Here is a 12,310-nt window from a genome sequence, read left to right on the forward strand (position 1 = left end):
AAATCATGTTAATGAGAACCAAACGGATATCATGTACATGTGAGGTGACCTTTGACCTTCAAAGATCTTTACAGTTCATCCCTGAGTCCTCCTGGAGGTTTGTGCCAAATCACAAAGGTCTTTTAGACTGTTGTCTGAGGTCAGTAGATCGTAGTTCTGTGTTTCTTCATTGGTGAAGTAAGTAAAACAACGACAAAGACTTTTTGCTGTGTGACTCAGGTTTCTCATAACAAGCGTGCCCTGAAAACTGAAGCAACACACTGTCACCCGGAGAGGAAACAAACAGATGTCTGAGTTTGTCCAGCTTTTCACAATCACAGCCATAACTGAAGTGACATCCTCTCAGCACGTGATGTCACGTTTGTATTGTGTGTGTGTGTGTGTGCGTGCGTGCGTGTGTGTGTGTGTGCGTGTGCGTGCGTGCAGTGGTGATTGAGACCAGATCTTTTTATTATTTTATTTGTGCAAGAAAATTAGGCCTGTTTTCAATTTTCTACTCTAATTGGTGACCCAATGGAGGTTCTTTTGGGCAGAGGGTACATCCACAGTCGGATAAACGGATTACACGGATACAAACCTTATATGATAGACGGAAGATTGAAGAATGACAAGAAGAAAAAAAAGAAGATAAGAGACCGTCAGGTTTGATTCAAGTGACCATCCAGTTTTCAGGAATCTACTTCACACGTAACAGTAGTAGAACTGAAGCTATAGATCCATCCGTTCATCTTGCCTGAGAGTCAGAGCTGGTGAGTGGGTGGATGATTCGGATTTTGATTAGTGATGTCTGGATTGGGACTCACCACGCTGTCGCAGGAATGGACGCTTTCGAGTTGTTTCGGAAACTCGGAGTTGGAGCAAAATTTGACCTGAAGAGGTTCGGTCAAGACGCGGCTCGGTTTAAGGTAAGATAATGTTATTTACGGGGTCCAAATACCGATTCATAAAAGAAGCACAAGCCAAGATTTGCTGTGTGTTGGCTAATACGATATGTAGCCCCGTGAACATGCGTTACTGAGGTTGTTTTGGGAAATGTCTTGATGTTGTATGGAGCTTCGGGGCATCTTATCTGGTATTTAAATTGATAAATAATGAACTGCTGTGTCCTTTCGCAGATTGTCAGGTCTCAGGGAGAAGGTACTTCAGATGCTCTCTCTGCGATCGATTACTTTGGTTCAGGCCCAACCGACGGGACCCACAGCAGGACCCCTGGACTGCAGGACGTGGATGATAATGAGGTTGAGATGGAGAGTGAGAGTGGGGGAGCTGGTGGCAAAAGGAAGCGAAATAATGACAGAAACACGAGGACGAAGAAGAGGAAAGGCAAACACGTGGAGGGGACAGGTAAAGGATGTGATAATTATGAGTTCCTTATTGTCTATGGAGCCAATAAAGATTAGTGAGCGTTGTCCACTAGACCCAGATTATGAGCACATTATTGTAGCATGATTTCAAGGAGAACACTTGATTTTGACAACCAAACCAAGATCCAACAGAAACACGTTTGAATGAGAAGTGTAAAGACGTCCTTCCTCCTTGTTACGGTGAGCCACAGCAGGATTGTCACTGTTTAAATGCTGTTTTTAATCACTGTCTGAGGGACTAGCAGTGGTGAGGATCTAGTTTTCCTCAGGCTCACTTTGTGCTTTCTTCATAATCATCCTCCAGCTGTTCTTATCCTCTCTGTCTTCCTTTTCTGGCCTGAGAATTCCCATCTAGCTTCTAGTACCTGAAAGTAACACCATAAGCTAATTGGAGTTGTGTATGTGATCATCTCATAGTGCAGTAAGAGACGCTCAGAGCTAAAAGGAACTATTCTGCTTATGTACAATCAGTGTGTCACAGTAATGCTGCTTTAATATTGACATTGATTGATGTCTATGTGATGCAGCTGCCTGTGTGTCTCAGAGACTCACGACTGTCTTCTGTCTGATTGAAGATGCTGGCGACGCACAGAGAGACCAGCAGGGGAGAGGCATCACCTGGACCTCCTCATTGGACCAAAAGATCCAGAACCTGCCGAGTGATGGGAAGGAGAAATCTGCGCTGAAGAGGCTGAAACATCTTCATCAGGAAAAGGTCCAGGCAGACACAGAACACTTCCCCCAGAGCAAAAAGAAGAAATAAAACATGCAGCTGCGATGTTGAGTTAGCGGTGGAGTCTGTGCTCACACGTCCTCTCTAACTGATTTAGGTGAACCGTATTCGCTCTCAGCACCGTATAAATGTGCACGGCTGCGACATACCAGACCCTGTGTGCGCCTTTGAGGAGCTCGAGAACGAGTATCGTCTCAACGCACGTGTCCTTCAGAACCTCAGAGACGCAGGGCTGGACTCTCCGACGCCCATCCAGATGCAAGCGATCCCGCTCATGCTGCATGTGAGTGCCGACACACACAACACACACACACACACACACACCCTGTGGTTTGTTTTCAGAATGCAGATGGCTGTTATGTGACGGTAGCTGGTGTGTTTGTTAGGGTCGGGAGCTCTTGGCCTGTGCTCCCACAGGATCAGGAAAGACTTTGGCGTTCTGTCTCCCGCTGCTCGCTCACCTCCAGCAGCCAGCCAACCTGGGCTTCAGAGCTGTGATCATCTCCCCCACCAGGGAGCTGGCCAGCCAGGTACACAACACACACATACACACACACACGCCGGAAATAAACTGTCAACACGAACTCAGTCACTTTCGGCAAACCCGTCAGTGAGTGTCGGGTGACCTCATGAAATGTGTTTGGGTCTCCAGCAGTCCTTTAGGAAGTGTTTGTCTCCTTAGCAGCTAAGTGTATCACGTAGCTAGTTGCTAACTTCGTCCATCACCCCTTTCTCGAGCCATGCCACTAAATCACTGCGTGTACATTTGAGTTTCTCTGCTTCCCCACTTTGGCACCACAGCAGACTCTATAAATGTTGCAGGAGATTGTTTTCAAGAAAGGAAACCTGAAGATCTGAGCTTCAAACCCTGCAGCGTTCCAGTGTTTTAGCTTGAGCTAACGTTGTGCCATGCGTTGTTTTTTTAGGGCCTGAGCCAGTCCCTGGCGAAGACCCTATTATGTTTCGAAGTCACACTCGCCACTTCAAAAGTAAATTTGACCCCCTAAACATGCATGAAAACTCACCAAATTTGGTAAGCACATCGGGTGCGGCGAAAAATTCGATAATTAAAAAAAAAAGAGGCGCTCTACTCAATAGCGCCACCTACATACACAAAAAAACACGCCACAGACTGTAGGAATGTCCTACAGACATGGGACAAACACCATTGAACTCGTCTCATCAAGACGGATAAATCATACACTCACACCCCTGACCTAACTGTAACAGGATGTCCACAATTTGGACACGAATGTCTAATTTTGGACAATTTTGCGCCCCGAACAAAATCTATCTCCTCCTAAACCGTAAATGCCAGGGCTTCCAAACTTTCACACATTACTCTCCCAACTGTGCTCTTCAAAAATCTTTAAAGGCTAATATACTACGCGCTCGGTTTGGATTTTATGAGCTGTCAAAGTGGGGGAGACACTTTTCGCCTTACAATGGAAGTCTATGGGGAGAGCGTGTCCTCACAGGGTACATACTCTCAAACAAATGCTTCTCACATCTACACCATACATTCCACAGCTTTTAAAAACACACCACTGTATTCCTGACAAAAATCCCTACAAAAATATGGTATTTTGTGTGACTTTTGACCAACGTATGCCGACTTATTCAGCTTTTACACACTACATTTCTCTTAATCCTCCACTCTCTCCACTCTAGCACAGATCAGACACAGTGCAGCGGGGGAGGGGTTCTTAAAGGGCCAGCTGGAAGCTCTGCTCTCAGCTCTGCTCTCAGCTCTGACACAGATGGCAGAGAGCGAGCAGAGAAGGGAGGGGCTCTTAAAGGGCCGGCTCTCAGCTCTGCAGTCACACTGTGCAGCGCACTGAGGCTCGTATCTCCTAAACTACAAGGCCTAGGGATTTGCCGATTACACCGTTGGATTCGGGCCGGTGTCAAGGACGCGGCCGTAGGCCGCGCGGGGGCTCAGGCCCTAACAACGCTGCTTGCAGCTTTAATTTCTCTTGTGTTTAGACCTACAGGGAGCTGCTCCGCCTGTCAGAGGGAGTTGGATTTCGAGTTCACATCATCGACAAAGCTTCTCTTGCAGCCAAGAAATACGGACCGCGGTCCAACAAAAAATACGGTAAGACTTTGCAAACGTTTTCACAGACTACATCAACTATGAAACGTGGTTAACGCTCCATCGGGTTTCCTTCTGCGTAGACATACTGATCAGTACTCCCAACAGACTGGTCTTCCTTCTCCAGCAGGACCCTCCAGCCATCGACCTCAGCAGGTAACATTAAGTTCTCTTTTGTTTACTGTATCAGGGCAGCATCCAGTTTGTACTGTCGAGTGTTTAATAAAAGCAACCACCAAAAAAAACACAACTAGAGACCTTTTTTCTTCTGGGGTCGTCAGTGTGGAGTGGCTGGTTGTGGATGAGTCTGATAAGCTGTTCGAGGATGGGAAGAGGGGCTTCAGGGAGCAGCTGGCCACCATTTTTCTGGCCTGCTCCAATTCGAGGGTGCGCAGGGCGTTCTTCAGCGCCACCTGCACGGCAGACGTAGAACAGTGGTGCCGTCTGAACCTGGACAACCTGGTTTCTGTCAACATAGGGCACAGGTAAGGTTGCTCATGAAGACTCTTCAGATTTGTTTTTTTTGTTTTTTCTTCTCAGATTTAACAGATAAATTTATCTTTCCAGAAATACGGCTGTTGAGACGGTGGAACAGGAGCTGCTGTTTGTTGGGGCAGAAAACGGCAAACTGGTGGCCATGAGGGACATCATTAAAAAGGTACGGACCCATCCGAGACGCCGCTTTCTAGCTTTTCTAAACTTCTAAAGTGTAACTTTCGTAATAAAAGCTTTACTTCTTGACAATCTGATATCAAGTACATCCTTGCTACTCGTCAGGGTTTCCTGCCTCCCATGTTGGTCTTCGTTCAGTCTATTGAGCGAGCGCGAGAGCTTTTCCACGAGTTGGTCTACGAAGGCATCAACGTAGATGTAATTCACGCAGAGCGCACGCAGCAACAGGTGCACACTCTTAACACGCTGGATTAGCAGTGTGACCCAAGTACAGCATATTGACTCTCCTCCTTTGTTCTTAGAGGGATAACGTAATCAACAGTTTTCGCTCCGGAAAGATTTGGGTGTTGATCTGCACGGCTCTGCTCGCCAGAGGAATCGACTTTAAAGGAGTCAACCTGGTGCTGAACTACGACTTCCCCACCAGCGCCGTAGAGTACATCCACCGAATAGGTTAGTGCCTCAGCAGCGAGCGCAGGGCAACATGTTTCACTCCCAAAGAACAAATAAAGATGATAGGATCTGTCGTCATTTCTGTTGTAAATATGGTGAACATTTGCTGCTCAGAGATGAACGAGTGAGTTTTTATCTTGAACGTTTGAACAATAGAAACTAAAAAGAAACAAACAAAACAAACTTAACAGGAGGAACTCAAGGGAGGAGAGGTAACTTCTTAAATCCCGCCTCCTCTCTGCTACTTAATAACTGCTAATCATCCATTGACCTCATGCTTTATACAATTACAGTATATCTTATACTTAATGTGTGTGTATAATATAAATATATGTGTGTGTGTGTGTATGAGTGTGTGTATATATGTATATAAAAATGTGTATATGTATATAATTTTATATATATATATAGTGTGTGTGTGTGTGTGTGTATATATATATATATAGTGTGTGTGTGTGTGTGTGTGTATATATATAGTGTGTGTGTGTGTGTGTGTGTATATATATAGTGTGTGTGTGTGTGTATATATATATAGTGTGTGTGTGTGTGTGTATATATAGTGTGTGTGTGTGTGTGTATATATAGTGTGTGTGTGTGTGTGTATATATATATATAGTGTGTGTGTGTATATATATATATAATGTGTGTGTGTGTATATATATATATGTATATGTATGTATGTGTATATATATATATATATATATATGTATATATATATAATGTGTATATAGGTGTGTACATATACACACCCACTTACTTCTGCTTATAACTATTATAAATATATTGATTAATAATTTACTACATCTTACACATACATATACACACATATACATATATGTATGTGTGTATATCTATGTATATGTATATATGTGTATATATATACACACATTTGTGTGTGTGTGTGTGTGTGTGTGTGTATATACACACATATACATGTAATGCCTATGTAGAGACATAAATGCTCTATTAAACGTTACCTACCCACCAACACTCTGTACAGCGACCAGTGTAAACGTTGGGTCTTCATGATTGCCTCATCACTTTCGTCTTCTTTGCTGTTGCTCAGGTCGCACAGGCAGAGCTGGACATCAGGGCAAGGCCATCACCTTCTTCACAGAGAACGATAAACCGCTGCTGCGCAGGTACGAGGCTACATGAGGTAGCAGACTGAACACCAAAACTTGTTTGTGGGTTTTGTTTTGATTTGGTTTTTTTGGAGAACTAGTCAGATTATACCTTGATAACGTTGGAGACACTGAAATGTGATTTCCAGGGCAGGCCAGCTGGTCTAGGTGTTTTAAGCAGCAGGTCATATGTGATAAAGATCAGTTCTATGTTTGTGGCCAGGGGGTAGTCCCCCCCCACACACACACACACACACACCTCAGTATTACAGTATTACCAAGAACCTTGATGAGGCAATGTTATTCATTTTCATAATCCCTTTGAGGTACAATGGAGGCATTAAACTGGTATGCATCAGAGCCATATCTGAAGTACTTCAATATAACTGTAATTAATAGTATTTCCTGTCTAAACTCCATCTGTGCGTCACCTCAAGTTCATATTCCAGTAAGAACACAACTGTTCCTGCACAACCTCGGCTCGAGGAACGCTCTCAGACCTTAGCAGCTGCCTGTCTTGTGTTCAGCCTTGATTATCTCGCGTTCCCTCTCGCTCTAAACGTGTGCATCTCTTTCTGACAGCATCGCTAACGTCATCAAGCAGGCCGGCTGTCCTGTCCCAGACTACATGATCGGCTTCAAGAAGATTCACAGGTAGACCTAAGATGATGGAACCCTGCAATTACAGAGACATCCAATTTTGCAGGGTTTTTTCCCATTAATTTCCCAGTAAATTGCCAACATATCTTATTCTATATGTTTATGTTTAGCAAAGTGAAGCGTAGACTTGAGAAGAAGCCACCCAAGAGAAGCACCATTTGCACAACCCCTCGCTTCTTAATGAAGAAGAAACACAAACCGTTGAAGACGGGGCAGAAACAGGCGCCAGGAGGAGAGCGGAAAGGTGCAGACGGGACTGAGAGCAGCGAGCCGCAGGAACGGAAAACGCCGGAGAAAAAACGGGGAAAAGGACTGAAGGAAAAGAATGAAATGCAAAAAGAACGAAGACCAGAAAAAACAAAGAAACCAAAAACTAATTCCCCCGGAGCCAAGCTGAAAAGGTAAGTAGCGTGGTTGAGGGACGTGAACGCAGACAAACGTTCCCAAAGATCGTCTGAACGGGTCTGTTTCAGGTTGTAGAAGTTCTCTCACTTTATTAAATCAGTGTGGCTGACTGCAGTTGTCTTTTTTAATGTAAAACAAATATTCCTAGAAAATACACAGCTCAAATAATTAAAATGTCTGGGAGTTTTTGATACCTGGTTCCAAGATGGTTGAGGATTTTTCTGAAAGTCGTGGGGTTTTTTTTCTCAACAGGAAAAAGAAGAAAACGGAGCCTCAAGATGAATAAAAGGAGCAGACGGACAAGAAGAACAATGTGGACCTTTTGAAACATCTGCCGGAACTGAATGACTGCTAATTTTAACATTTTTGCCTTGTATTATCTAAAATAAACTTTTATATGTATATACAGTACACATTCTTATTTCATGTTTTTTCTTCTATTGACATTGTAGAGTCTCACTGAAGGCATCAAAGCTATGAATGAACACATGGAATTATGTAGTAAACAAATGTGTGAAAGAACTCAAAGCAGGTTTTCTATTTGAGATTCTTCTTAATAGCCACCCTTTGCTTTGGTATCTGCTTTGCTCACCCTTGGCTTTCTCTCCATGAGCCTCATGGGGTCGTCACCTGAAATGGTTTTCCATCGGTCTTGAAGGAGTTCCCAGAGATGCTGAGCACCTCTTGGTCCTTTGGCCTTCACTCTTGACTCCATCTCATCCCAAACCATCTCCACTGGGTTTAGGTCAGGTGACTGTGGAGGCCAGGTCATCTGGTGCAGCCCTCCATCACTCTCCTTCTTAGTCAAATAGCCCTCACACAGCCTGGAGGTGCGTTTGGGGTCGTTGTCCTGTTGAAAAATAAATGATGGTCTGGCGAGACGCAAACCGGATGGGATGGCGTGTTGCTGCAGGACGTCGTGGCAGCCATGCTGGTTCAGTGGGCCCTCAATTTTGAATAAATCCCCAACTGTGTCACCAGCAAAGGCCCCACACCATCACACCTCCTCCTCCAGGCTTCACGGTGGGAACCATGCACGCAGAGACCATCCGTTCACTTTGTCTGCGTCGCACAAAGACACGGTGGGTGGAACCAAAGATCTCAAGTTATGACTCATCAGACCAAAGCGCAGATTTCCACTGGTCTGATGTCCATTCCTTGTGATTCTTGTCCCAAACAAATCTCTTCTGCTTGTTGCTTTTCCTCAGTGGTGGTTTCTTAGCAGCTGTTCGACCATCAAGGCCTGATTGGCTCTGAACAGCTGATGTAGAGACGTGTCTGCTACCAGAACTGTGCGTCTTTCATCTGGGCTCTGATCTGAGGTGCTGGTAACTGGTGATTTCTGAGGCCGGTGACTCAGATGAACTCATCCTCAGCAGCAGAGGAGACTCCTGGTCTTCCTCTCCTGGGGCGGTCCTCACGTGAGCCAGTCTCATCATTGTACTTGATGGTTTTTGTGACTGCACTTGGGGACACATTCAAGTTTCAGCTGATTGGTTCTTGCCATCATGTGAACTCTAACAGTGTCAACTAGAGCCGTCAGCTGCGTCCCAACCTGACTTCTCCACAACTCAACTGATGATCCCAACCCTGTTAAGAAGACAAGAAATTCCACAAATGAACCCTGACGAGGAGAACCTGAGAAGCGAGAACCATTTCAGACGACGACATCATGAAGCTCATTGAGAGGCCAAGGGTTTGCAGCGCCGTCAACAAAGCAAAGGGAGGCCACTTTGAAGAATCTAAATTTAAAACACATCTACAGTTTTTACCATTTTTTTCTTTGCTACATACTTCCATATATCTTGCTTCATATATTTGATGTCTTCAGTATGTATTTACAATGTAAAAGAAGTAAAAAATTAAGAAAAAAAAACACTGAGTGAGAAGTTGTGTCCAGTCTTTTGACTGGTAGCATACATATGTTTGTAATTGTTTTATTACCTCTTCTTCCAAGAAGGTTGTTCCCAGTGCCTATTTACCACTACCCAATGACTACCAAATGATTTTCATCTAACATCAGAATTCCAGGGTGGATACACAAATTATTTTCGAATTTATTATTGCAGGAAAGGACATTTTCTCACTGAATGTTCAGAAACTAGAAGTCTCCCACAGTCCAAAGACATCAAGAGGGGACGAGGCTGATTGATACTCTAAATTGACCGTAGGTGTGACTGTGAGTGTGAATGGTTGTCTGTCTCTAAGTGTTGGTCCTGTGATGGACTGGTGACCTGTCCAGGGTGAACCCCGCCTCTCACCTGAAGGCTGCTAGGATAGACTGGATTTATAAATATTTTCTGCACCTGATGGATTTGATTCAAATTGAGGTTAACTTCTCAATGATGCATGCAACATCCTATGTAAGCCATGTTGAAATTTATTTTGGGAAAGTCTTTAAGGATTTAAATGCAATGCTGCTTCTCTCGTGAATTCATACCATGGTGTACTCAGACAGATTCAGTGTTACAATCTTAGATCATTCCCTCTTTAAAAAAGTGAAAAGCCTTCCTCACTCTGATGTAATGAAAGCTACAGGTAGCGATGTGGCTAGCTTGGCAGGATGATTTAAAATTATAAATAAAGAAATTTACTGAAACTCAATATTTAAGAAGAACTTGTTTTAAAAAAAAAAGCATAATCATGACTGGACGTCTATCCGTCATCGGTGTAATGTAGTATCGCGATACATCAGAATGAACTCTCGCCCATGCATTATACTGCTGGAAACCCCGTTTACTCTTCCTTTCCCAACATGGCACCGAAGGTGAAGAAGGAAGGTCTGTAAAGCTTACAGTTTTGAATGAATAAACCGCACGATTTATCCGAATTAAGCACTGAACATCTTATACACCTACCTAAAATTGAAAGCTAAGCGACCATGTTTTATTATATTCATGATTTTGCTGCCAATCCCGTAAACATGTATAGCACGCAGACTGATACTCCGGCATGTATACAGGAACGTGATGCTAAAATGCTAAGCTAATATTACCATGCTGTCTTTACGCCACTCATTTAAAATCACTTATTTTAATCATAAATTCTATACCGATGACATCCTTCTCGGCACAGTTGTTTTAGCCCGTCACAAGCAATGGCGCGTTTTTATATTATGCGTACACTCTGTTATAGTGTCGAAGTATCGTTAGCTGTTATCTGTTAGCATTGGCCGCACGTTCGCGAGGTTTCAGAGTTACGTCAAATAAAACAGCTTACAAGCACAGGCAGAAGGACGAAATAACACTTCAAGTTGTGGCGATTGTCCGTTTTAGTGCCACAACTAATTGTCAAGTCATGGCTAAGTTATGTTTTCGTTCCTCAGTTACGATCCATCTGACAGAGAAAAGGCCCATTTCTGCAGGATCGTTGTGTGTATCATTGGTAACTGTAGATAAATTTATAATTTTTTTAATGTTGTCTCAGTTGTCCCTGCAAAGGTCGAGAGCAAGTCAAAGGCTCTGAAGGCCAAAAAGGCTGTGCTCAAAGGTGTACACAGCCAGAGGAAGAAGAAAATCAGGACTTCTCCCACCTTCCGTCGTCCTAAGACCCTCCGTCTCCGCAGGCAGCCCAAGTATCCTCGCAAGAGTGCTCCCCGCAGGAATAAGTAAGATGGATCGACCACACTTACACTGCTTTCATCAGACAATGTTTTTTTCGTCTTTATCCATATGTTGCTTTGATATGAGCAGTAGCAGTAGAAAAGTGTAAATAAGTTTACATATGTGTTGCTTCAACCTAGATCACATGTCGTCCATCAGTTTGACTGCTGAACACAAATGTAAAAACTCCAACAGGGGTTCATAGCAGGATTGTAGTCATTGGTACTTGTTCAATCACAATGCTTCATTTCTTCCACTGTCATTACTGATGACCATATTAGGGTGAAGGTAGTGATAAAACCCTAATTGTTTTAACACAATATTGCCAACATGGTCATTTACAGCGGTAAACTGTGGTGCAGATGATGGTAATAGCGATCAAAGTATGAAATTCAATGATTCCAGCTTTATACTACTGATGCACCCAACAGTTTCACATGTCTGGCAGAGATTTGGCAAATGAGAATGGATGTGCTAGATAGTAAGAGTCTGCTTGGCTGTAAAGGCTTTGTGGTGGTCTTCTTTAGGTTGGACCACTATGCCATCATCAAGTTCCCCTTGACAACAGAGTCTGCAATGAAGAAGATTGAAGACAACAACACACTTGTGTTCATCGTGGACGTCAAGGCAAACAAGCACCAGATCAAGCACGCAGTCAAGAAGCTGTACGATATCGACGTCGCCAAAGTCAACACACTCATCAGGTGGGAACCTTGAGGCAGCGCTGAGTTTGATTGGTCAGCCGTTTAGTTTGGCTGTGTCGTTGCTGCAGGTGGTAAATGTCTTGATGGGTTGCACTATGAAACGTGTTGACACCTTTGTTCTGACCCACACTCAGACCTGATGGTGAGAAGAAGGCGTACGTTCGCCTCGCACCAGATTATGATGCGTTGGATGTTGCGAACAAGGTAACAGCAATTCAGATTATAATTCACACTCAATGGACTTCTACCCTGCACTGTATTGTTCGATGTCAACCCTGAGCACGTGATGTAAAATTGATTCAGTCTGAATGTCTGTGATGCATTCAAAGGAACCACTGATGCCAGTTAATGCAGGAACAAATGAATACGTGTGGAGGAATTTTTCTAATTCAGGTCTTTTCCTTCTTTACAGATTGGCATCATCTAAACTGTGGCTGAAGAGACTTGTGGAATAATAAATATTTGTACAAACAATTGTTCAGTTTTCTCTTGTTTTCA

At 43.7% G+C, this 12,310-nt stretch overlaps 2 protein-coding genes and 1 non-coding gene across 3 annotated transcripts; all 3 read left to right on the top strand.

The window, feature by feature from the left end:
* Nucleotides 1–502: 502 nt before the first annotated feature.
* ddx52 (DEAD (Asp-Glu-Ala-Asp) box polypeptide 52) lies at nucleotides 503–8,083 on the top strand. Its single transcript, XM_086226190.1, has 15 exons — nucleotides 503–905; nucleotides 1,116–1,344; nucleotides 1,940–2,079; nucleotides 2,195–2,380; nucleotides 2,484–2,627; nucleotides 4,084–4,195; nucleotides 4,276–4,348; nucleotides 4,474–4,677; nucleotides 4,760–4,850; nucleotides 4,970–5,092; nucleotides 5,167–5,317; nucleotides 6,384–6,459; nucleotides 7,024–7,095; nucleotides 7,212–7,502; nucleotides 7,759–8,083. Exons 1-15 carry the CDS (start codon nucleotides 762–764, stop codon nucleotides 7,790–7,792), a joined length of 2,070 nt encoding a protein of 689 aa, XP_086082316.1. The 5' UTR covers nucleotides 503–761; the 3' UTR covers nucleotides 7,793–8,083.
* Nucleotides 8,084–10,224: 2,141 nt separating this feature from the next.
* rpl23a (ribosomal protein L23a) lies at nucleotides 10,225–12,286 on the top strand. The gene is made up of 5 exons (XM_086226326.1): nucleotides 10,225–10,286; nucleotides 10,933–11,113; nucleotides 11,636–11,812; nucleotides 11,947–12,016; nucleotides 12,225–12,286. The coding sequence occupies exons 1-5, from the start codon at nucleotides 10,262–10,264 to the stop codon at nucleotides 12,237–12,239; spliced, it is 468 nt and encodes a 155-aa protein (XP_086082452.1). The 5' UTR covers nucleotides 10,225–10,261; the 3' UTR covers nucleotides 12,240–12,286.
* LOC147248972 (small nucleolar RNA Z17) lies at nucleotides 11,464–11,533 on the top strand. Its single transcript, XR_015109296.1, has one exon. It is a non-coding gene; the product is annotated as a small nucleolar RNA Z17 (small nucleolar RNA).
* Nucleotides 12,287–12,310: the final 24 nt, after the last annotated feature.

This window comes from Aulostomus chinensis, chromosome 15, assembly GCF_037954235.1.
Source record: "Aulostomus chinensis isolate RoL2024-O1b breed Wild chromosome 15, RoL_Achi_v1.0, whole genome shotgun sequence".
NCBI lineage: Eukaryota > Metazoa > Chordata > Actinopteri > Syngnathiformes > Aulostomidae > Aulostomus > Aulostomus chinensis.